Source organism: Colletotrichum fructicola (genome assembly GCF_000319635.2).
Source record: "Colletotrichum fructicola Nara gc5 chromosome Unknown KSG_Nara_v1_contig06, whole genome shotgun sequence".
Classification (NCBI taxonomy): domain Eukaryota; kingdom Fungi; phylum Ascomycota; class Sordariomycetes; order Glomerellales; family Glomerellaceae; genus Colletotrichum; species Colletotrichum fructicola.
In genome coordinates this window covers 3743645-3764642 of record NW_027094056.1, presented here as the reverse complement: position 1 = coordinate 3764642, position 20998 = coordinate 3743645, and the positions used below count along the sequence as shown (strand labels likewise).

Here is a 20998-nt window from a genome sequence, read left to right as displayed (position 1 = left end):
CCAGCCTAGAGGGGGCCATCCCATAACTTCTGCCTGCTGCGTCTGAGACAGCTGCAAGATCCAACCCACCCATCGGATCTTGGAGAATGGATGCACCCCTGGACTAGCTATACTCTTCCAGAAGGAGTCGTCAGAGACAGATACTCCTACCCACGACGGGTGCTCATCGATGTTGATGACTGGGGGTAGACCTCCTGAAATCGAGTGCCTTCCGTAATTCTCACCGCAGGCCAAGAATTGTGGCTACTAGGTAGGTGAGAAACATTAGGGGCGGCTCTGTCGTGCCGTTACTCGTCGAAGCGCGGCGGTGGTATAAAGTCGAGCATACTCAAGACAAGAGTTCAAACAGTCGAATTCGCGACAGTGCTAGACAAACACCTTCAGGAGAATTATATAAGAACATATGAATCCTTTCAAGAATAACCCATTTCAATATCTCAACTCACATCGGCTTTTGGTCTGGAAGAGAGAAAACAAACAACTTCGATCATTTATATCACTCTCCGATCTGTCGTCAAACTGGAAGGCAACTACACAAGATGTGAGAATTAATCAATGCCTGCTATGTAGACTTGCTAACCTAATCGTGGGGCAGGTCTGATTCTGATTCTGACGCCGAATCCCTTCCTCCCAACAACAGCCGGCAACGGATGCCTGAAGGGTCATGGACATGCTGCAGCTGCGAACAGGATAACAATGCCGAAATGTGCGGGACAGATGACGAGGGCACCATGAAGTGCTCTAATGGCTGCGAGCACATGAAGTGCAGTTCTTGCACTGATATTACATGAAGCGATGCGTGTCGAATCAGACGTGGCGGTTGACTTCCTTCCCTGTTGGGACCTTCCCACCATGAGTGATTTCCAACTATTCTTGATCAAGATATTTAAATCTAAGGCTTTGATAAGCAGGAACATAGATTGCATGTAGCTGAACCGACGTCTGCCTCGTGAAATTGTTGCCTTACTCCACCCAGCTCACCTCACTATTCGCTTCTCTCACCTCGCACCTTCCCCAGAGGACCGACTGCCTGCTCACCTTATAGAGTGATTCGGATTCAGATCTGATAACTGCGCTATCGGACTTGCCCTGGGTCCAACTGGCTCAACTGGTCAACTGACCAGAAGTGTGAGTGGCTGCCAGGGATCACAGGTTCGGGGTCCACTTTATATTTCTTTTTCTTGATAAGTCATCGTCCGAACCCCCTCGATTGAGACTTCTTTCACTGATATGGCTATGGACGGCGGGAAAATAAAGCATGAGGGCTATTCTGTACTAGATTAAGTATTACACAAAACGGATCTGAGCATGGAGTGGCCGGTGCCGCGTATTCCAAAGCAGACGCTCGTCAAAGTATGTTCATCGAACAACCAACGCCAACTCATGTCTTACTGGGTATCTCGGATATGTGCTCAACGTGCGCTTGGCCTTATTTCTTGCATCTCAACCTGCGAGGCTGGTTGGTTCGGGTCCCGGAGTCCGTATCGTTCTCTCAGGATCTGCACCACAGGTCCTATCTCGTAATCGCTCTCCATGCTATCGTGTACAGCGCACGGCGAGCCGCGTATCGGAAGAAGCCAGTCGATCAGGCTGTAACCCATTACAGACGTCCAATTTCTCCTCCAGCCCAGGTCCCAGGGGTTTTCGTCGGGGTCGGTGCTGACAATGGCGAACACTCGGGTTGCCAGGCGATCTCTAGGCGATTCACTGTCAACAGTGGCATCTGATGATTCATGTGCTCCCCGAGGATACTTTGGCAGAGGATATGTGACGATACCATATCCGTTGCCGGGGCCCGTGTCGTTGGGGACTCGGATTGCGAGTTGATGCACCCAGGACTTGCGGAGCGCGTCAATATTAGTAATGTTCAGCAAAATGAACCTCCACGACGTTGCGGTCATGAGGAATGTAAAAATGCCAAAGAATCCGGCAATTGCAACACCAGATATTGTCCGGCCGTCAGCTCCGCCCTCCCGCACTTGTCTCGACAAACAATAGGCCGCGGTCGCTAGTGAGATTGTACAGTAGAGGGTGCAGTAAAAGGTGAATTGGGCGAAGAACTTGAAGGCTGTGCATGGTCAGCATCACCGTCACCAACAAAGGGATTCATCACTGACAGGTTTCTGACACCATGCCACCAACCCAAGGGCAATAATGGTCCATTTTTCGAACGCATCGCTCGATTTCGCTGGAGTGATGGGCGCGATCGGGCTTCCAAGTGCGACACTCCGAGCACCATTTGGGACGCCCATCGTTTTCGCACACAAAGACATCTCTGCTGTAAAAGTCTTCCAAGCCGGGGCTATCCGGGTTTTGGTCGGGACCAGTGAAGTACGGTTGGCTCTCCAAGTCTCCGTCCTTCCGCCTCCGTTTCGAGTTGGAATCGGGCAACTGCGCCTGAGGACCCAGCGGGACCAGGCCGGGGTCTTCTTTGATCTTGAGAAAGGTTCGAAGGTATGTTGCAATCGTTAAGAGGTAGAAGAAGAGGTATATCGTGATTGTCGCGATGGCGGTACCGTGTTCATGTCTAGTCCTGTACAAGTAGTCGACTGCGGAGCAGAGTGGTTAATAACTGGAAAATGAAGCAAGGGAGAGCTAGACCAACCTCCCAAGTACGCAATAATCACGTAGGTGGCATAGCCGCTGGTGCTGGTAATGATGACTGGGATGATTCGCGTCACCCATCGCGAAGCGCACTTTGTGCTTGTGGCGGCCGACATGGCGGATGCACATTCATTGCCGGACCATTGAGGTTCTGTTTCCAAGTTGGTGACGAGTAAGGTATACGAATGAGGGTTCGGTCGGCGCATCGACGGCGGACTTGCGGCCGCGTCAAGTTTGCGCGGGCAATCGGGTTTGTCGTCACCAGACGAGTTTGGCTGGGAGGCCGCAGTGCCATGCATCTGGCGGGACGACAGCCGAGCAAGCGTCTAGGCGAGCAGGGGTGTCTACAGGTAGACGCTGAAGCGGGTGCTGCTCCGCCGTCCGGTCCGCGCAAGACCCGTTGTAATTTCCACAGGGCTGGCGTACTGTTCAGATTCTTTTGCAACAGCGATCCATTCACACAGGGTGCATGGCATGCAACGGCAACACGCGCTGCAGAAGAATGCCGCAACAACGCCTGTCAAAGTGGAACATACTCAGCCCTATCACCTCACCCACCCACCTAGGTACCTCATTAATTACAGTGTACTTTCCTTCTACGAATAGGGACATCGCGTGTTCTCTTCGCAACTTTATTGTCTCGTTACTGCCTCTCGGGCAACACTTTTCCCGTACCAACCTCCGTCTCTGTCACACCCGACCTACTTGGGCAATTGAACCGGAAACACTGCCTTTCCATCACTCATCGATCGTCGTCATTCACACCCACCTGTTCATGCGAACCATCTTGCTTTCGGTGTATGTCTCATCTACACACTTCGCCATTGGGAGCCCCCTGAAACTGCTACTTTTCTCTCTTCCTCTTCCCCTCGCTACATCGAATGGCAGGCCTTCCCTTTCCCCCGGACGGTCCAGGTATTGACATCCGGCAAACCCTCGTTTGCAGAGGTTGATGGCCGGCAACGAATCACGATGATTGTTTACAAACGCGCGTCAAACATTGCAACAGAGCGTGGCCTGAGGTCCGTCTTGCTGCCCAGCAAAGTTGGGCGTCAACTAAAGTAGCTTTGCGAGTGTTTACGTTGCTGTAATCAGCGATGTCGCCAACTTGAATTGGGCATGGTGGTCACAGGACTTCCATTCGCGGCGCACTTCACAACCGGCGCTCTTATTACCGCATTCAGTTCAGCTCTCATCTAGGCACCCACGGTGACCCCGACTGATATACGAGCCATCAACGCCTATTGCAGACCTCTCCCAGGACTGTTTCAGCAGCTACTGATTAAATAGAAGTGTACTGTCAATATGCTGGTTCTATGTCGAGATTTACTATCAGTCGAGATGCAGCACACCACCTTTCGGTGAACTTCCAGGCACACATTTCCTACATCAAGCTTCACAAACCCTGTGTATCACACCTATAATACGACTTTTTCGACTTTACACAGATGTGTGGGCTCACCAGCCCCGCAACTGTCTTCTCAAAGGCATCTTCTCTCCTTCCAGCCGTGATTCATCAACCATGCGCTCGGTCATTCGCTACTCAAGGCACCTGCGTGCCTCAGAAGCCGCACAGCTTGCTTCACATCCTTGCTTAGCAATTTTGAACGATGACAGGAGCAGCCGCGGAGGAGCCGCAAATGTTTAGTGAGGTAACACCAAGACCATCTTGTCGTCTCTCAGTGGTTCTGACCTGCGGCTCTAAGGTCTGTACAGTAAGCCGGACAGCCAGCCACCGCCAGAACGGCATGATCAGATGGGTCCATTCACAGTGGATCTCTGCTATACTTCAGCCGAGGCTCTTTCGAGCGAGCACTTTTGTTAGTTTTGCAAGTTTGCAGCCTCCTAAGGCCTCTAGTCCTAAGTCGTCAGCTGGTCAGTCTTGCAGGGCTTCAATGCGAGAGCTTTTTGATCACGGCTGCTGCAGGGATGCCCTAGCTTGCTGGCCTGAAGTGTAAGGTGGTGTGGTGTTGAGCCTCAACATCAAGTATATAACGGCACATCCTCTCTCAATGTCTTCTCAACGGCAACCCGAATTTCAGTCACAAATCGCCTAAAGCAAACCGACCGACCGATCCGCCGATCCGCCGACTGAATCGACGAAAAGTCTTGTCGATTAATGGACTTACAGTGTGCCTTTGTTTGGCATTCATCACCAGCCGACGACCAGACGGTGAAGAATCAAGATGAACAGGAAAGTAGCTGCCGATTCTCAATACGTCGAGGCCGTCGACGACCACCAACGCATCAACAATTCAGATCCCAACGATGCTGTGCTCATTACCAGAGATATCGAAACCCATCAAAGCCATATATGCTCATTCAGCTTCCAACCTTGCATTCGACCCCCCTTACCCCTTTATCGATCTTCTCGAACGACAGTTCTGCTATACATACGGGCGGACACTTTTGGAGCAGGAAGTATCTCACCTCCGCTTTGCTCCTATCGTCGACATTATCCCTTTTTTTCCCCCCATCCTACTCATCATGTTTACCACCCTTTCCTTCCCCCCTTGTAACTTTATGCTTTCGTATAGAAGTGTGATGTCGCTGCCGTCGTATGACCCTGAACGGCAAAGCCTCCACAATACGGCAAAACACCCCCCGCTTTCACATTCCTCGACAAGTTGGATCGTCAATGTACTGCATCGCCATCGGCCAGCCGAGACTCAACCACACCGAGATATAAACAACAATAACCCCAATGTCAATCAACTGTGGCCAAGAGCCGATCACCGGGATGTTCAGTGGTCACGTGATGGGATGCACGAAGAAGGCGGGGTTCAGCTGCATGCTTACACTGTCCCAAGACTTGGGACATGGGGTCCGACAGTGAGACCAGAGCCTGCTTCGTTATCCTTTCTGATGGGAAGGTACTGCTGCCTGCAAGCTGATGCGGGTCTAGCCAAAAGAGCGAGAAAGACCTTCAAGCTTTCGTCAATGTCAACACATGCAACTCACATGCCGGTTCTCGACCATGCACGCCTGCAGGGAGACAGAGACACAAGATCGGGCCCGGGTTGGTGGAATGTACGACCGCAACAGCCGTATGAGTCGACTTTGTCGCGGGTTGCAGTGTGCCACAGAGCTAAACTCAGCCGAAGAGATTCCTTTGCGGCTCTGCGCTGCCCAACACTCGAAGACAAGCCCGCCTTCCATGGTTACTGGTGGAGTCCGGTTGCCTAGTTGTCGGTGTACAGAACTTTGGGAACCCTTGGAAACCAAGGCGGCTGCGCTTCGCCAAAGAGGACTCTCCCAATGCCAGCCTTCAAAGTACCAAACAGGCACAATTAATCCGCACCAACCCGAAATAAGCCGCAGAGCCTCCTTCTTGGTGTGTGGTAACCCTGAGCCTCCTGGTTGCCAACTCCTCACCAAGAACTGGCAATGAAGCCAGACAACAGACCTGCCCCCACCGCCAATTCACGCGCAGAGCCGCAATCAAGGTCTTTCGCCTCGTCCCCTACTATTTTCCCGTCCTCGCTCTCTGGTCCTTTTTTTCTTCGCACCCTGCTGCTCGCCTCTCATTCGGCCGCCCTTCTCCGTAGCTTCGGCATCCAGAGAGTCATCTGGCCCCATGCCCTGTGGATTAACTCGGCTAGTTTGTCTCGAGCTAACTGTTCCACAGGGATTGCGGTATGCCATATCTGCCTAGGCGGACCGTAGCATCGGCCTCGACGGCCCTGGCTCTCAAGGCGCAAAACACGCAGGGCCATGACGAGCGAGGCTCCTTGCCAATGAATCGCGCAGAGACGTTCCAATCGAGAGGCGCAAACCTCAAGCATGGGCACGACTCGGGGGTGGATGTCTTGCTCCATCCTGTCTTGAACTATGAATCCTTGATATTGGACGAGGATGCCTTTCCGCAGCAGCTACCGACACCGATTCACAAAAGGGACCCCACCGAGCAAGGACTCATTCACATCTTCGGCGAGACCGCCTAAGGCATCGCGTGAAAAGGCGTCTAGTGGTCGCCGTACGTGGCTGAGAGCTTCGGTTGTCTGTAATTACATCGCCTTACAATATCAATGACACTTGGCCTCGAATTCATATGGGAGCCCGCGAGAAGTCTCGAATCTACCTCTGGGAGGATATGTATAAGAAGATAGAGCTTGCTGTTGTTGTGGCCTGAAGTTTTGGATCATCATCGACCTCCAGATTCTATTGTCACTCCTCACAGAGCTTTGAAGATCTCAATCACTTCCCGATACTACTCTATCTTCACTACTGGCTCCCAGTGTTTCGTCTCTTCTACTCCAATATGCCTTCAGGATCTTCTCACAAGCATTCTTCAAAGTCTTCTTCCAAGAAGTACGAATACCAATGGGTCTGGACTTGCGTAAGTGGAAGCCCGATCTCTCATAGCTCATGATCAATGCTCATGGTTCTTAGTGCCAATGTGGTGATTCGGGCATGAGTTGCAACTCGACTCCGGGTTGCCCCAATTGTAACATCTTCCGCTGCGCAAATTGTCATCTGCAGCAGGTCAAGGTCAGGGTCGCCTAAGAGCTTCCTCGATCATGAACCATATTATTACCTCGCCGCTTTACGCTCGAGGAGTGGTCGACGAAGAGAATCGTCTGATGCAGCTCTGACAAGTCAAATTTCGACCCAATTTCCATGTGTCGAAGAGCGGGATTAGGCGGAACTTGCGAAGACTCATTGGTCAATTGGAATAATCGAAGTGGCCGAGGTGGACTCTTGCCACTCGGGAGTTTTGTGAGCATACGCATGGGGGGTTTGATCTTTTGGAGTTATGATCTGCATGTACCTACCTGTTTTTCTCACGGGGAACTGTCTCATTGGTGTTTTTTTCTTTTCTTTTGGCAACGTTTCTTAGCTGTCGGATGAGTCAAGATGGGGACATGCACGCGGTTTCCTATTGATGGACTGGCTCACATCTAGACTTCTTGGCGCGGTTCTGGTATCACTTTTCTTTTTCCACCCATGTCTGTCCGGGTCTGGGGTCATGTCGACAGGTTAGATGTCTCACGACACACTCTCTACAATAGATCTCACTCCCTTGTTTCCAGCCACACTTCTATATTCCGAAGGCTCCCCTGAAGTTTGTGCGATGTGAGCGAACGTTGAGAACCTCGAGTCAGCCTTAAATGACGTCGACGTGAGATGCGAATGGGTTTGTCCGAGGGGCTTCTTCGTCCAAAGATGAAGATAAGCGCGCATCTTAATAGATCTCGTGCTACAGTAATCCTTGGCAAGAAGACACGCCTCTTTTCTGTCGCTGAGTTCAGCCTTAGGAAGAAGTCTCAGACAGTTTGCATCGCCTCTGGTGCCCCTGGTGCCTCGTTCGTGGAACCAACCTCATTCTCAAGCCACAGCCAGCGCCACCTCGAGCTGAAGAGCTATCGCGAGAAGTGAAGCCCACGGCTGAGGACAGCAGCAGCAGCATCCCGATTTCTCACGGCCATGGTGTTGTTGCACCGGTACTTTTACAGTGCAGTCACTTCAAGCTCTCTCGCATTGCATATTGAGTCATAGGCCCCACGTAACCGCATGAAGCGGAATGCAACCCACAGAAACCAAAAGGACCGCGCCTACCCGCAAAGAGACCAACATCTCTCTGACATTTTGAGACGTGCGATTGGGTGTCGCCGTTTTTAGAGCACGCATAGTCCTTTTAAGGGTGTGGTCAAGCGCCGCGGGGTCGGTAGTCTCACGCACAAGAAGTTTTCGAGGGTGCTTCGAAAAGACCCCCGCCAGGCACCAGAATCAGAAGTGCACACACTAGAAGGACGTGTGAAAGGACCGGTCCAAGGTCTCGGTGCCGGAGACACACGAGGCGGGGCGGGGCGGGCTGGAAGATCGCGGAGCTGACACCGATACCTGAGGTACACACACCGGAGGCACTGCCTCTCGCCCTGTCACGAACTGCAAAAGAAAAGCTCTCACACATATTCTTGTCGTAGAGTCTCAGACAGTTGCGGTAGTAGACAGGGCGTTGTCAAGTCTAACTTGGGAATTGGTGCTGAAATTGCGTACAGCGCAGTTGCGCGATTCGATATATACGTTATTGTAGGGAATTGTTACTTGCCGAACCGGAGTCGGCTCCGCCCTGTGCTGGGATTGTGCCTCAACGACAATGCCCAAGTGCGCAATGACACCAAATACCATATCACGAAAGGTTTTGTACGTCATTAGGCGTTCTCTGGGGATCCCACGGGAGTTATAAGAAAGCTGTGATATCCAGAGTTGTTGAAGTTTCCGAGCAAGATCACATCATCATCATTATCATCGACTTACTTCAGATACCACCAACTCCTCTCAGCTTCTAGCAGCAGCAATTCGAGCAAAGACCTTTCTCTCATTCTCAATTTACCTTCGACCTTCATCAAACACTCAAATCAGTTAAGATGCCCAGCCACAGCCACAAGCACTCCTCTTCCTCCAGCCGTGGAACCGGCGGCAGCAGCAAGCGATCCAGCAAGCCCGCGGTGACCTACACCTGGGTTTGGTACTGCAGCAATTGCAGCACTGGCCCTTTGAACGCAACCACAGACCAAGCCTGCCCAAGCTGCCAGCACTGGCGCTGTGAATACTGCAGCATGCAGCAGGTTGCTCTGCCAGCCAACCGATAAATGCCATCTCGACACATGGATAGCTTCTCGGCCGAGTCAATGGGAGGGCCAGCAGAGTGAGCTCAAGCTTGGCCGCCCATCACATTTGGCCCGCCAACTTCCGCAAACAACTCCGCCCATGGCACGGCGGACCGAGCATCATCATCTCAAGACAGCGTCGCTCGGTGTAGAACCAGCACTGCCGCCACCACCCCAGTCGCCTTCACTCAAGCTCACGACTAGCGGTGAATAGCAGGTGGTCCGCATCCGGAGAGCAAACGCAAGATAATAGTTGAGCAAGGGAAAAGAACGACTGCTCAGCCACGGATGAGATTATGTAACTTTACGAAACAACCAGCAACAGTTCCCTTGGTAAACAGCACCGCCATCATCGACAGTTTCTTTTGTTTGTGGAGTTCGGCATAGAAGGATAGACAGGGTTGTTTTTCTTGGATAACAGATAGAATACAATGACATTTCCCTTACATTTTCAAAAAATTCGGTATCTTGGTGACTCTCGTGACGCATCGCCGTCCGCAGCACGCGAATTGGACCTCAGTCCAAGGATGTGACGTCGATACACTGTACCTTTCGCCCACGGCGTGGGTCCATTGCGGGAAGCCCACTTAGTCCATAACGCGAAGGTAAATCTGAGAAACGCGCCACTGCGCAACGCTGAGATCCACTTGGAATTTCGCGTTAGAGGAATGAAACATGCCTTGCTTACCTGTATTCTGACTCTATCGTGGGCAGAATCGCGCAGGGCGAGCGCGCGAAGCTTTCGGTTTGTTTGCTGTCGTCAGTCAGGAGTAGCAGAGAAAAAAGAAGGGTGATGTGAAATCCCTGAAAATGAAGATGGCGGGGTCTTTTGGGAAGTGGTGGGGTAAGCTTCTGATTGGACGGGCATTGAATGAGGCTCAAGTAGATAAGATAAAGCATGTATCTGGGTACCTGAGTGCGCTTCACGCAGAGCCTCCCCAAGCCCACTTACGTAATGGAGGGCGCTGCAAAGTACTGTACCGCGCGCCTTGCCTAACCGTTCTAACGCGCATCCTCGTCGAATCATCACCAGCCAACCAGCTCCGCCTCCCCTCCAGTTGCTTTCCTTCGAGGCAAAGGCCCCAACCCGACAGTCTGTTTCCAACACCCATCAACTTTGGCTCATTAAAGTGCACTGGGTGCTGATGCAACGCCTTCAGAGCACCTTTTAAGTCCAACGCATCCGTGCCTCTTGTCAGGAAATCAAGCTGCTGCAAGGGCACCATGGCGCGCCCTACCCATTTCAACTGGACGTTGTTGGGGCACAGACTCGGCGGACTTGGAAGCAACCAACCAGATCACACCCAGCGGTCCTTTCATAGAAGAACCAAGTGACACTAAAACATTTCTGCCTCTGTGCCTCTCTCACTCGGTCTCACTCAAGGCATACAATCTATTACATCATCATCTCGGCCCGTATTGTCTCAAGTAATAATCCATTTGCTCGAACCACATAAACGGCCAACATAGATTGGTTGCCGCTCTACCTTGGAAACCCGGGACAGAGATGCGCAGCAAGTTCCTGGCATGAAGTCGTCGTCAGGTGATGAGCACATCAATCAGGCAAGCTTCTAGAAGCACCGCCACGCTTCAGCAACGTCCAGTATCAATTGTTTCAGGCGGTGAAAGACCAAACAAAGGCTCCGTCCAGGGTGATAACAAAAGTCCCTTTTCCGGTCGGTGACGGATCCACATTCAGCGATTCTCGGTCAGACGAATGGCTCAGAGTACGCCGCCTCAGAACTGACGCCTCGAAAGGCATCAAGTCATCAATCAGCGCTTGCCGCCTTACAATTTACCCTTCGGTGAGCTCACGGTGAGCCACAAACCCTGCGCTGCTGAGACCGAAACTCGATGCAAAAAACCCATTTCATCATTAAACATGTGTGCTTTATGTATTCAGAGCGTCGACGATGACCGCCGCCGGAGAGACCCTTGCCAATCGGAAATGATGCAGTAGAAAAAATATGCCCAGACCTGTCTCTGCTGCCACCGCAAAAAAAAAACTATCAAAAACATGACCCGGCACTGGCCAAGGGGCCCGATCGTACGTATGCAGCGAGATGGAGAAAATGCCTTCTGCTCCGCGAGTGACAAGCTGACGCTGTTGCCTCCCGCCACCCCTTCATCAACCCTTTCGTCGTCGTCCCCATGTCCGTCCATCCCATAATATACAAGTCCCCGTTTCGCCTGTTGAGAGACCGAAAACACCTGCGAACGCCAAACATATCCGGACCGCCCTCGTTTGTCGACGTCAGAACTCGATTAAATGATTAACCACTGGCCGTGCACCCGCAGTACAGCTCATCCGCCACGCTCCCTCTTCTAGTCCTGTCGCGCTGTGATGGTCGCCCCGGGGCTCACAAGCTCGGGGCTAACGAGCCTGATGGTAGATTCGCGAGAGAGCTCCTCCAACGCGTTGCGCGAGGCCTTGCTAAGGCTCCTGTGCAGCTTGGTAGCGATCGTTGTCTTCTTCACGGGTGTCTCGTCATCTTCTGCCCCCGCAGCCACGATCGTCATGCTGGGTGCACGGCTCGACACCTTCTTGGGCGAACCCTTTCCGTACGTCTTGAGCATCTTTCCATTGCCCGACTTACGGACAGCGGTAGCTTTGCGCGCCGGGTTGGGAGCCGTGTATTTCTTCGGTGTCGCTTTCTTGGCGACTGCCTTCGTGGGCGTCGCCTTTGCCGGAGTCGACTTCGTATTGCCGCTCAAAATTGCCATCGCCGACACGCGTCTCTTAACAGTTGCGGCGCCCTTTGTAGCGGCCTTGCTGACGGCCTTCAGGCTGGTTGTAGCCGACAGCGAATGTCTCGCTCCCTTAGCAGCCTTGATCTTGCGCTTCTTGACAGCGCTGCCAGTCTCGTCATCATCTCCAACCAGCGTCTCGAATTTGCGCTTGCTAGCTTTCATAGCACCCTTCACCACAGCCTTCAGAGTCGATTTGGGCGGCTTGGGCTGTTTGACTTCCTGAGGCTTCGGCCCTAGAATGCCGCGACAATTCGGTGCGCCACAGAGACACTTCTGGACGTTCTCATCACTGAAAGGACTGAAGTTGTAGTCGTACGTGAGCTCCTCTCCAGTCATGATGGGCTTGTCTCCTGCGAAAAGCGCCATCCTGGGCTGGCCAGATACGATCCACTTGATCATACGGCAATTGGGAGCACATGAATGATTGACGAAGCGAGCGATGCTACCAGTCGTAGCGTCAATGATCATGTTCTGGTCGAAGCTCATGAGATAGTAGCACTGGTAATGTAAGCTTCATGTCCGCAACATGTGACTGGTCGGAGACGTACCTTGTTGTCTTTGTACTTGGTTTCCATGCGATTGCTGCATTCCTCGTCTGTGATAATCTCACCCGTGTACTCCATGATGATCTGGTTCGGCGCAAAGCAACGGTTGGCGCGGATGCCATAGCCACGGTCAGCCGTCTTGATGACCTCAACACCAACGCGGTACTTTCCACCGCCCGCCTTTCTCTCCTGAAGATCGGCAAAGGCGCGGTTCGTGCAGTTTTCGCGCCCAACATTGCAGTTCTTCTCATCACACTCGTAGAGCATGATTCTGTTCTGGCAGCTCTCGCCGCAGCCATCGTCGGGTGTGCAGACGCACTTGGACTGGTCCAGGAAATGAGGTGTCTTCTTCCAGTAGATGATGGAATCGCCGATGAAACGGTCTACCAAAAGTTAGTATAAGCAAGTACTCTAGCGTACAAAATCGAAACATACTCTTCGTCATCTTCCTGAACTCGTCAGGCTTCGGTTGTCCGGGCGGCAGAGGGTTGCAGACATCAAATGGAAGCTTGAAGTCGCGTCCACTGAGAAGCAACCGCAAGCCACTGAACATGGGCAGCGGAAGCGCCTTGTTGGGACGCCCGTAACCTTGAAGTTCGGGGGTCTGTGCGAGCTTCTTTTGCTCCGCATTCGACAGACCCTTGGTCAGGTCGGCAGGAGTCGCTTGGCCAGCATACAGTCCACGATCGAGGTACTTCTTTGTGCGCTTCGTCTTTTTGGGCTTCTCAACCTCTGCAGGCTTCTCCACTGCTGCCTCCTCCTTCTTCGGCTCCTCAGACCTGGCCTTTTTCTTGGGCTGGATCGGATCGCCATTTTGATCGACAATAACCATCTTTCCGTTCGACCAGACCGTCCTTATCACGGGCTTTTCTTCGATACCGGCAAATTCGTTCGTGTCCTGGAGGCGGCGCAGCTCGCGTGACATCTTGGTGATCTTTTGCTCAAAAGTCTTGCGACTTCGCTTGCCCAGGCTTGAAACCTTGGTCGCAAGCGAGTCGACAGGAGTGTTGAAAATGCGGGCAGTGTGGCGGGTAAGCCTGGGAGTCTCTGCTTTCTCCGTCTTGGCCTTCTTCGCGCGCGGGGCCTTGAGCTCGCCGATAGACCATTGAAGGTCCAACGCGTCGATCCCGTCGCGAATCAGGTTGCCAGCAACACGAGAGACGGCATCAGCTTCGCCATTGACGAGTGTGTCGCCTGAAATGGTTCTGCGACGACTGCTGGCCACATCATCGCCTTTGGCGCGTCGGTGCCCGCGGTTAGCGGTACCGCTCAGTTGAGACAAGTTATATACGGCCTTTCCGGAGCAAGACCGACGTGAACGGGGAGCAGACTGCGGTTCTGAGGAAGTTTCGGGTGTTGGCTCTTCGGTAGGTGCAACAGGTTCTTCGACCGGAGCAGCGGGCTCTGCAATAGTAGGTTCGGGAGCGATTTCGATCTGAGCCTCGATATGGGCTTCAATGTGAGTCTCGGTCTCGAGGAGGACGGGCACATCGTCGAGTTTGGGGCCGTCCGAGGCCTGGCTGGCAACGTCGGAGATGCTAGTAGGGGGTGTCGAGCTCGACGACGCGATGTTGGAAGAGCAATCAGTGGCGGCAGCGGACAAGCCGCTTTCGCTGGGAAAAAGAGACATATTGGGATGAAAAGCCCAGTCTCGACGCGATTTTGAGCGTTGGCAAAGTCGACAAGCTTCTCGAGAGTATCTCGAGTCGAGTTGCGACGCGTTCCAAAATGAGGTGTGTGCGTGGAAGAAAGTTGGGGGTGGCAGAGGTCCCGACACGAAAAGCGGAAGGAGGGATTTGGATTGGACCGGGGTGCGGAAACGGGCAGGCACGCAGAATTGGCTCGTTCGTTCGCTACCCTTTAGCTTACTCGCCGGGCATTGAGTGGCAATAAGGTAACCTCCGGAGCTGGTCTGCGAGGTACTCTCTGTGCTGCAAGTGCTGAAGAAGCTACCGTGCAAGAACAGTAGCGCCCTGAGGGAGAAAAAAGGGGGCTGTTGTTTGTTTGACAAGGGAAAGGCGGAAAAAATTGGAGTCTGCAACAAAGACAAAAAACTTGAAAAGGTTGGCTGTTGTTGAGAAATAGTTTTGAATTTGCAGCTTGTCGGTTGATGAAATCTTCTGGACCGTGCCAGATAAGCAAAAAGGGTTGTGGTAAGAGCGGGCTGATGTGTGGGAGTAAAGAGAGGTTGCGCGGCTAGAGGCGCGAAAAGGTGTGAGAGATGAGGTGGGAGACGCGGTATGTGAGTGAGTGAGCGGTTTGATGGAAGGCGGGATGGCTTGAGGGACGTTCCGTGTCGTGTTGCGGAGAGTGGGGACGCGACCGATGTGAATTGATTGATTGATTGATGGAGGAGGATGGATGCTTGGATGGTTGGGGGGATGGAGCGAGCTGATTGACGGATGTGACTGCTCGCCCGCTTGTCCTCTCGGTTGATTGCTTGCGTTGCTACCGCACTGTTGCTGCTGCTGCTGCTACTCCTCGTCGACTGTTTGCGATGATCTCGTGTGAAAGTGTCAGGGTCTTCTGGAACAGACAGAGAGGCTGTCTAGGTTGTGCGAGGAGGCAATCCAACAGCAGTGAAGACGAAGAAGGCGGTTGAGCGAAGAAGTACGAAGTGGGAGACGGTGGTCAAGATCCGGTGGTTGTGAGAAGTCTTCCCGCAGGAGGTGCTTGTGGTGGGTAAAGTGCTTGCTGGGGTGAGGAGACAGACCACGCAGTCTTTATTCGAAGAAAGAGAGAGCGAGAGGGCCCAGGGCGGGAAGGCTTGTCTGGCGTGCGGCGAGGTGTAGGCGCTGTGTCAGAGAGGACCTTAATTGTGGACGGATACGCCGCAGCAGTCTGGTCTCTCCTTACAAGTGCCTCGCTTTCCTCTGCGGCCAGTATTGTTAGGTCCGGTCCTTCGTCAAAAGCCGAGTCAAAGCAGGTAAATGCGGATGCGGATGGCAAATGGTTGTGCGAACGAGAATGAGGTTGGGCAGTGAGACTGCAGACATGGAAGGATGAGCGAGGTACATAGAGAAGCGTGATCTGGCCGCCGACCTGGTCTCTACAAAAAAAGGTAAACAGAAACCCACGGTTCGTGTGTGTGCCTCCCCTCGGGCTGTCTCCCGTTCTCCTCTCCTGTCGTCTCCTCTTGTCCCTTCCTCAGCTCTTGTCCTATCCTATCCTGTCCTCCTCCACTTATATACATCCCAGTTGAACATTGGATCCTTCCATCAGCTGACTACGCAGCAATTGACCAAGTTCCCGGCTGACCCGGGGCATTTAAGTTGTATATAGTCAAGATGCTGCGGGGAGAACGAATTTATTCGATAAGTTGAAAGCCTTCCATCGCATCATGTGTGGTTGGTTTTTGGGTTTCGAGTTGAACATGTTCAAGTTTTATCTGGTTGTGCTGTTTGTATCTCCTCGGACCACCTCCTACTTTCTGTCTCTGTCGCCGGCGCGCCACTCCTGCCTGTGCTGGCCGAGCCTCGCCCCGATAGAGGCATGATGGACAACACCACACCTCGGACTTCCCGCACGTATCGTCCTTTTTGCCCCAGCCGCATGCCGCCCTTCAGGTTGCACTGTCTAATTTGAGTCCCAGCCGATTCACCACATTGTGAGTTACCAGCCGTTCACAACAAAACCTCAGTCTCACGGGCTTGCGATATCTGCATTGAAATGACTCAATTTCAACTCTTCAGAGGGAATCTTGGACTTTCGCCCATGATGCCTAGTCACACAGACAGGCAAGCGACTTGACTGCGAGGTAGGTGCAATACGGGCCACGGATTGCTCCGTGAGAACTGCCTACATCGACTCAATTCCATGTATGAGGAAAGAGCTTGAAAAAGTGAGTTGCAATTAGAATCCAAACAACCTATGTGGTGAAAACAGGCCGAAGTGATGAAAGGAGCGCATGCTGTGAGACCTCCAAGACGTGGGATTTCGCACCAAAATGCCACTGGCGGAGTGAAGTCAAATAACTCGGCACATTAGCACATCTCGACCGCAGACTCAACGGGATATGAGGACAACAAGAGATGTTGACCTCAGACTTGTTTCAACTTCATGACGAAGCACTATCTATCGCCCATTGACTTAATAGTGAGACGACCTGTTATCGGCTGTGCTTTGGCGACTGCACATCCCGTGACGTCTCTTGCATTTCTACTATGGCCGTCTTTACTATCGTCGATATTCCTACTTCTACCGAGTATCTACGCCTCGGATATGGAAAATCTAGTCCCGCAAGCACAGAGGACATAGGCGTCTCTCAATTATTTTTCTTATTCTCGAAATTTTGATATAGGTAAAACTCATGGGGGAGATGAGAGGTCAGTATTGTTATTACCGAATGAGAGTTGCCTGCGCGAAATCTCGAGGGCGAGATCATATCTGACACACGATTCAAGGTAGCTTCGCTCGGCTTGCAGCAGTATTTGAATCGTTGCTCTGCAAGCTAGCTGAGTGCTCGGGTACTCAATGGCAGTAGAACAGACCGCCCTTCGTTACTGCGCATATGCGAAAATATTTTTCGTATTCGAGGTACATATTCTCGAGGCTGAAGGACGTCGATAAAAGTAGAGATAGCGGTGATAGTTCTAGACAGAGATGACGACGGCAGAGGCATAGTCAAAACAGGTGATCTCCAGCAGAAACGGACGCCGCCTTAAGCCATGCCCAAGCGAAGAAGCACGCCATCCGGTGATGACATGGATATGTGAATCACGCTGGTTCAATTCATATCTGCTCAGAAGACCGTGTCCGCAATAAAAATCGAACCAGCTAGCTGAAGCTGCCATGAATATAACATGACGAAGTCGTGCCGATGATAGCGATGGCATCCAAACCTCCGGATGTCGGATTTCAGGCGATGCCCCCTGGGCGGGTCGACGAGGTGGGTGCGCACCACCAGCACTGTGACCTCGATCGCACACAGTCTGCCTAAACTTAGCAAGTCCATCAAAAAAGGACCAATGTGCGTCTTCACCAACCTGTTTCAGACGGCAGACAAATCACCGAGTCAGGCAGGGCCATAAAATAAAAACCTTGAAATGACAAGGGGAGAAAAAGAGTGTAAATCACATTGTTTGATTGTTCCTATTAAAAGAGTTCTGTCTGTCTGAGGATCTCTGTTCCAATCGAAAACGAATTTCGGAAAACGCCACGAACACACACAAGATGGGTATTATGGCATGAACGCAAGGAGAAACACAGACCAACCCCAAGCCGGAAAAAGGCGAATCCAGTCTGTCTAACGGCGGTATCCATCTCCTCGACCTCCGCGAGGCCACCAAATCTCCTTGTCCCGCAAATCAACCCACAACGATCCCAAAGTCAAGCCGGAGGAAGTGAATACAAAGAAAGGAAACGAAGACAGGCCGCCGTTTAGGCAGCGGTGGGCTTAGCCTCCTCCTTGCCAGCCTCCTTGGCCTCAGCATCGTCCTTGATGCTGAGGTCGGCGACATTGGGGACCTCGGAGCCCTCTGCCTTGAGAGCCTCCTCCTTGGGAGCTTCCGCCTTGACAGGCTCAGAGGCCGCGGGGACAGCCTCGGCGGCCTTCTCCGGTTGAGGAGCGGCAGCAGCAGCGACGGGCTCGGAAGCGGCAGGGGCAGCGGGGGCAGGAGTCTCAGCAGCCTTGGTTTCGGTGGCGGGGGCAACAGGAGCTGCGGCATCAGCAAGCTTCACGGTCTGGCCGGCGGTCTTGATGCTCTCGCCGCTGCCGCCGTAGTCCTTGGGGAGAGACTGCTTCAGAGCAGGGAGCTCGTTGCCCAACTCAGATCCGTAGCCAAGAGGGTGGAACTTGGCAACAGTCTTGGGCGCAAGGAACACCTTCATGGCCTTGAAGACCCAGCCCATCAGGGCAGGAATGTTGACGAAGTACTTGTGGTTGAGCAGCTCCGGGTAAGCCATGGCAAAGATCTTGATGGTCTGGGAAGAGGCATTCTTGACGGCGGGGTCCATGCGCAAGAAGCTAACGTTGAGGTAGTCGTGGACCTGGATCATCTGGTAGGGGTCCTCGCCACCCTCGGGAATGGGGGTCTGAACCTTGTCCAGGCCCAACTTGCGAACGCTGAGCTCCATGAGAGCAGCACGCCACTTGATGAATCTACAAAATCGGTGAGCTAAGATGTTGTCTCGGCAAGATCAGAATCTTATATGATGGGACCAATACTCACTCATCAACGTTGCCAAAGGTAGCCTGCTTGTCCTTGACAGCGCCGTAGATGTTCCAAGTGATGATGATCTCCTTGCCCTCGGTGTCCTTGTGGGTGGTCACATAACCGAGCTCATCGAACTTCTTCTTGTCGAAAGAAACATCGTCGAGAAGCTTGCCGGGGTTAGTATCGCGGCGCCACTCAAGAGCCTTCTGCAGCTGGTCAGCGGCCTTGGCGACATCATCGTCGTTGGCGCGCAAGAACTTCTGGAGGATAACAGTGGTCGGGACGTGAGTGTTGTCAGAGAGCTGGACACCCCACATCTCCTTGTGCTTAGCGGCCTCGAGAATGCCGGGAAGCTTCTCAAACAATGAGGCAAGAGAAGTCTTCTTTTCCTCGGCAGGCTTCTCAGCAGCAGCAGCGGCGGCGGCGGCGGGCTTCTGCTCCTTCTTCTCCTCTGGCTTCGTCTCGGTAGCCTGGGCGGCCGGAGCAGGAGCAGCGTCCTCAGTCTTCTGCTGCTGGGCCTCAGGGGCTGCGGGAGCGGTGGGAGCCGCAGCAGCAGCAGCATCGGCAGCAGGAGCAGAAGCACCGGCAGCAGCAGCAACCGGAGCGTCAGCAGCCGCTGCGGGAGCAGCAGCAGGAGCCGCCGCGGCAGCAGGCGTGTCGTTTGCAGGTTGAGCAGACATGGTGACAGAAAAATCCGTGAGAATGTGATCTGTAGTGTGTGCGCGTGTGTAAACCCAGTGACAGCTCCTGGCTGTATTTTTGTACAAGGACGGAAAGAAATTAAAAATAAAAATAAAAAAAGGTTTACCGCCCCTCTTCCTGCAAGTCGCGTTAAGCTGCCTGAGGTGTGTGCCGTGTGCTGAGTGAGTGCGCGTTGGGGTGTCTTTTTTTTTTTTTTTTTTTTTCTCCCTCTTCCTTTGGGAAAAAAAAAAAGGTGTTGGGTAATAACAGGGCGGCGGAGGCAGGAGGTGCGGAATAGCTTGGGTAAGTACTATTAATGAAGGAAACGCACGGAAAGTGGCAGCAACAAACAAACCACACCACCACCACCACAACGATCATCACGTCGGCATGGGACCTTGCTACCGTACCTACCTAAGGCAAGGTATCTTACTTTGTCTTTGCTCTTGAACCCGTTCTACATTACTTCCCAGGCTACAGTTGATACGACAGCACCCGTAGCAGCATGAGCAGCCCGCAACAAAAGAAGTGACAGGTATGGGTGGTATAGGTAGGTACACTGTCTGCCCGGTCTGTTACTTCACATCCATTGCTCCTTCACCTCAGATACCTGCCTTCCTTACCTTATCGAACCGCTGAGTGCCCCGTGCGTTGCTTCCGGGGAACTCGAGGGTGCCAATCCACCTTGATCCAATCAGTGCTTCCATCTGTCCAATCCCAAACTGCTCCTGCTCAAGCTTGTGCAGCTCGGGAGAGTGGAGTGGGGATGGACCCCCTTTTCCTGAGAGTGATTCGCGCCTTCTGTTTCGACGGTGCTTGCTTGGGGCCTCTGTCCGTACCTAGCACTCTAGTCCGGACATCTGCTTCCTTGTTCGCTGACAAGCTGACTTCTGCTGCTCGTCTCTCTGTGCTTGTGCTCTAACTTGTGTTGACCGTTGCTCATCAACGGCCGCCTTGCCTTAGACTTATCCGTATTCTGCGCCCGAGGTGGGTAACTGGGCTAATGGAACAACGACATACCTACCTTACCTTAGTTAAGGTACTGGACATACGTACCACGTTGCCTGGCTAGTCATTGATCGATGCTACCCCGGAAGTCTGTGTTGGCTGTTCGGCATAATCAATCGTCTGGGCAATTATGTACGGCTTCCACAAGACTTCCTTTGCTCTCGGTGCACTGAACTGATCAAACCGAACATCGGAGAAATACCGGCAACTTGCCTTACTTCTTCCTCAACTCATCAAACTCACCCCGTCGCCATTTACCAAGTTCCCAACACCCTTCCATTGCCAATATTCCATCCGCCCCGCCCTCCGTAATGAGCCATGCCGGAGCCCATCCGGCCCATCACACTTTGTTGTTGTACTGCTTCCACTGTCCTGTCGTCGCCAACCTGCAGCCAGCCTGCATGGAATATTTCAGGGGCTCCTGCTTCCTTGTGACGGTCCATCGTCGTCTTAGTGGCTCCAGACCGCAGACGAGCCCCGCCTCTGGCCCGTGCCCCTTCAATTCCCGCTCGCCAGGGCAGCCCGTCAAACAACGCCTGGGCACGCACGCCACACGTCCAGAAACCACCGTGGCGGGCCGGTAGAACGCCCTGTTAGGGGAACCTATGGAACCCTCCAAATTCCATTCCCACTGAGCGTC

At 52.9% G+C, this 20998-nt stretch overlaps 4 protein-coding genes across 4 annotated transcripts; 1 reads left to right on the top strand and 3 right to left on the bottom strand.

The window, feature by feature from the left end:
- Positions 1-1412: 1412 nt before the first annotated feature.
- On the bottom strand, positions 1413-2720 carry PFA5 (Palmitoyltransferase PFA5; the record flags this gene model as incomplete). Its single annotated transcript, XM_032032887.1, has 3 exons — positions 1413-2068; positions 2118-2549; positions 2606-2720. 3 exons carry the CDS (start codon positions 2718-2720, stop codon positions 1413-1415), a joined length of 1203 nt encoding a protein of 400 aa, XP_031888100.1.
- A 3271-nt stretch (positions 2721-5991) lies between these two features.
- CGGC5_v011282 (uncharacterized protein) lies at positions 5992-6548 on the top strand (the record flags this gene model as incomplete). The annotated part of the gene is made up of 2 exons (XM_032032888.1): positions 5992-6050; positions 6233-6548. 2 exons carry the CDS (start codon positions 5992-5994, stop codon positions 6546-6548), a joined length of 375 nt encoding a protein of 124 aa, XP_031888101.1.
- Positions 6549-11543: 4995 nt separating this feature from the next.
- On the bottom strand, positions 11544-14144 carry Ash1l (Histone-lysine N-methyltransferase ASH1L; the record flags this gene model as incomplete). The annotated part of the gene is made up of 3 exons (XM_032032889.1): positions 11544-12467; positions 12518-12897; positions 12950-14144. 3 exons carry the CDS (start codon positions 14142-14144, stop codon positions 11544-11546), a joined length of 2499 nt encoding a protein of 832 aa, XP_031888098.1.
- A 3749-nt stretch (positions 14145-17893) lies between these two features.
- On the bottom strand, positions 17894-19349 carry sfh5 (Phosphatidylinositol transfer protein sfh5; the record flags this gene model as incomplete). Its single annotated transcript, XM_032032890.1, has 2 exons — positions 17894-18614; positions 18685-19349. The coding sequence occupies 2 exons, from the start codon at positions 19347-19349 to the stop codon at positions 17894-17896; spliced, it is 1386 nt and encodes a 461-aa protein (XP_031888099.1).
- Positions 19350-20998: the final 1649 nt, after the last annotated feature.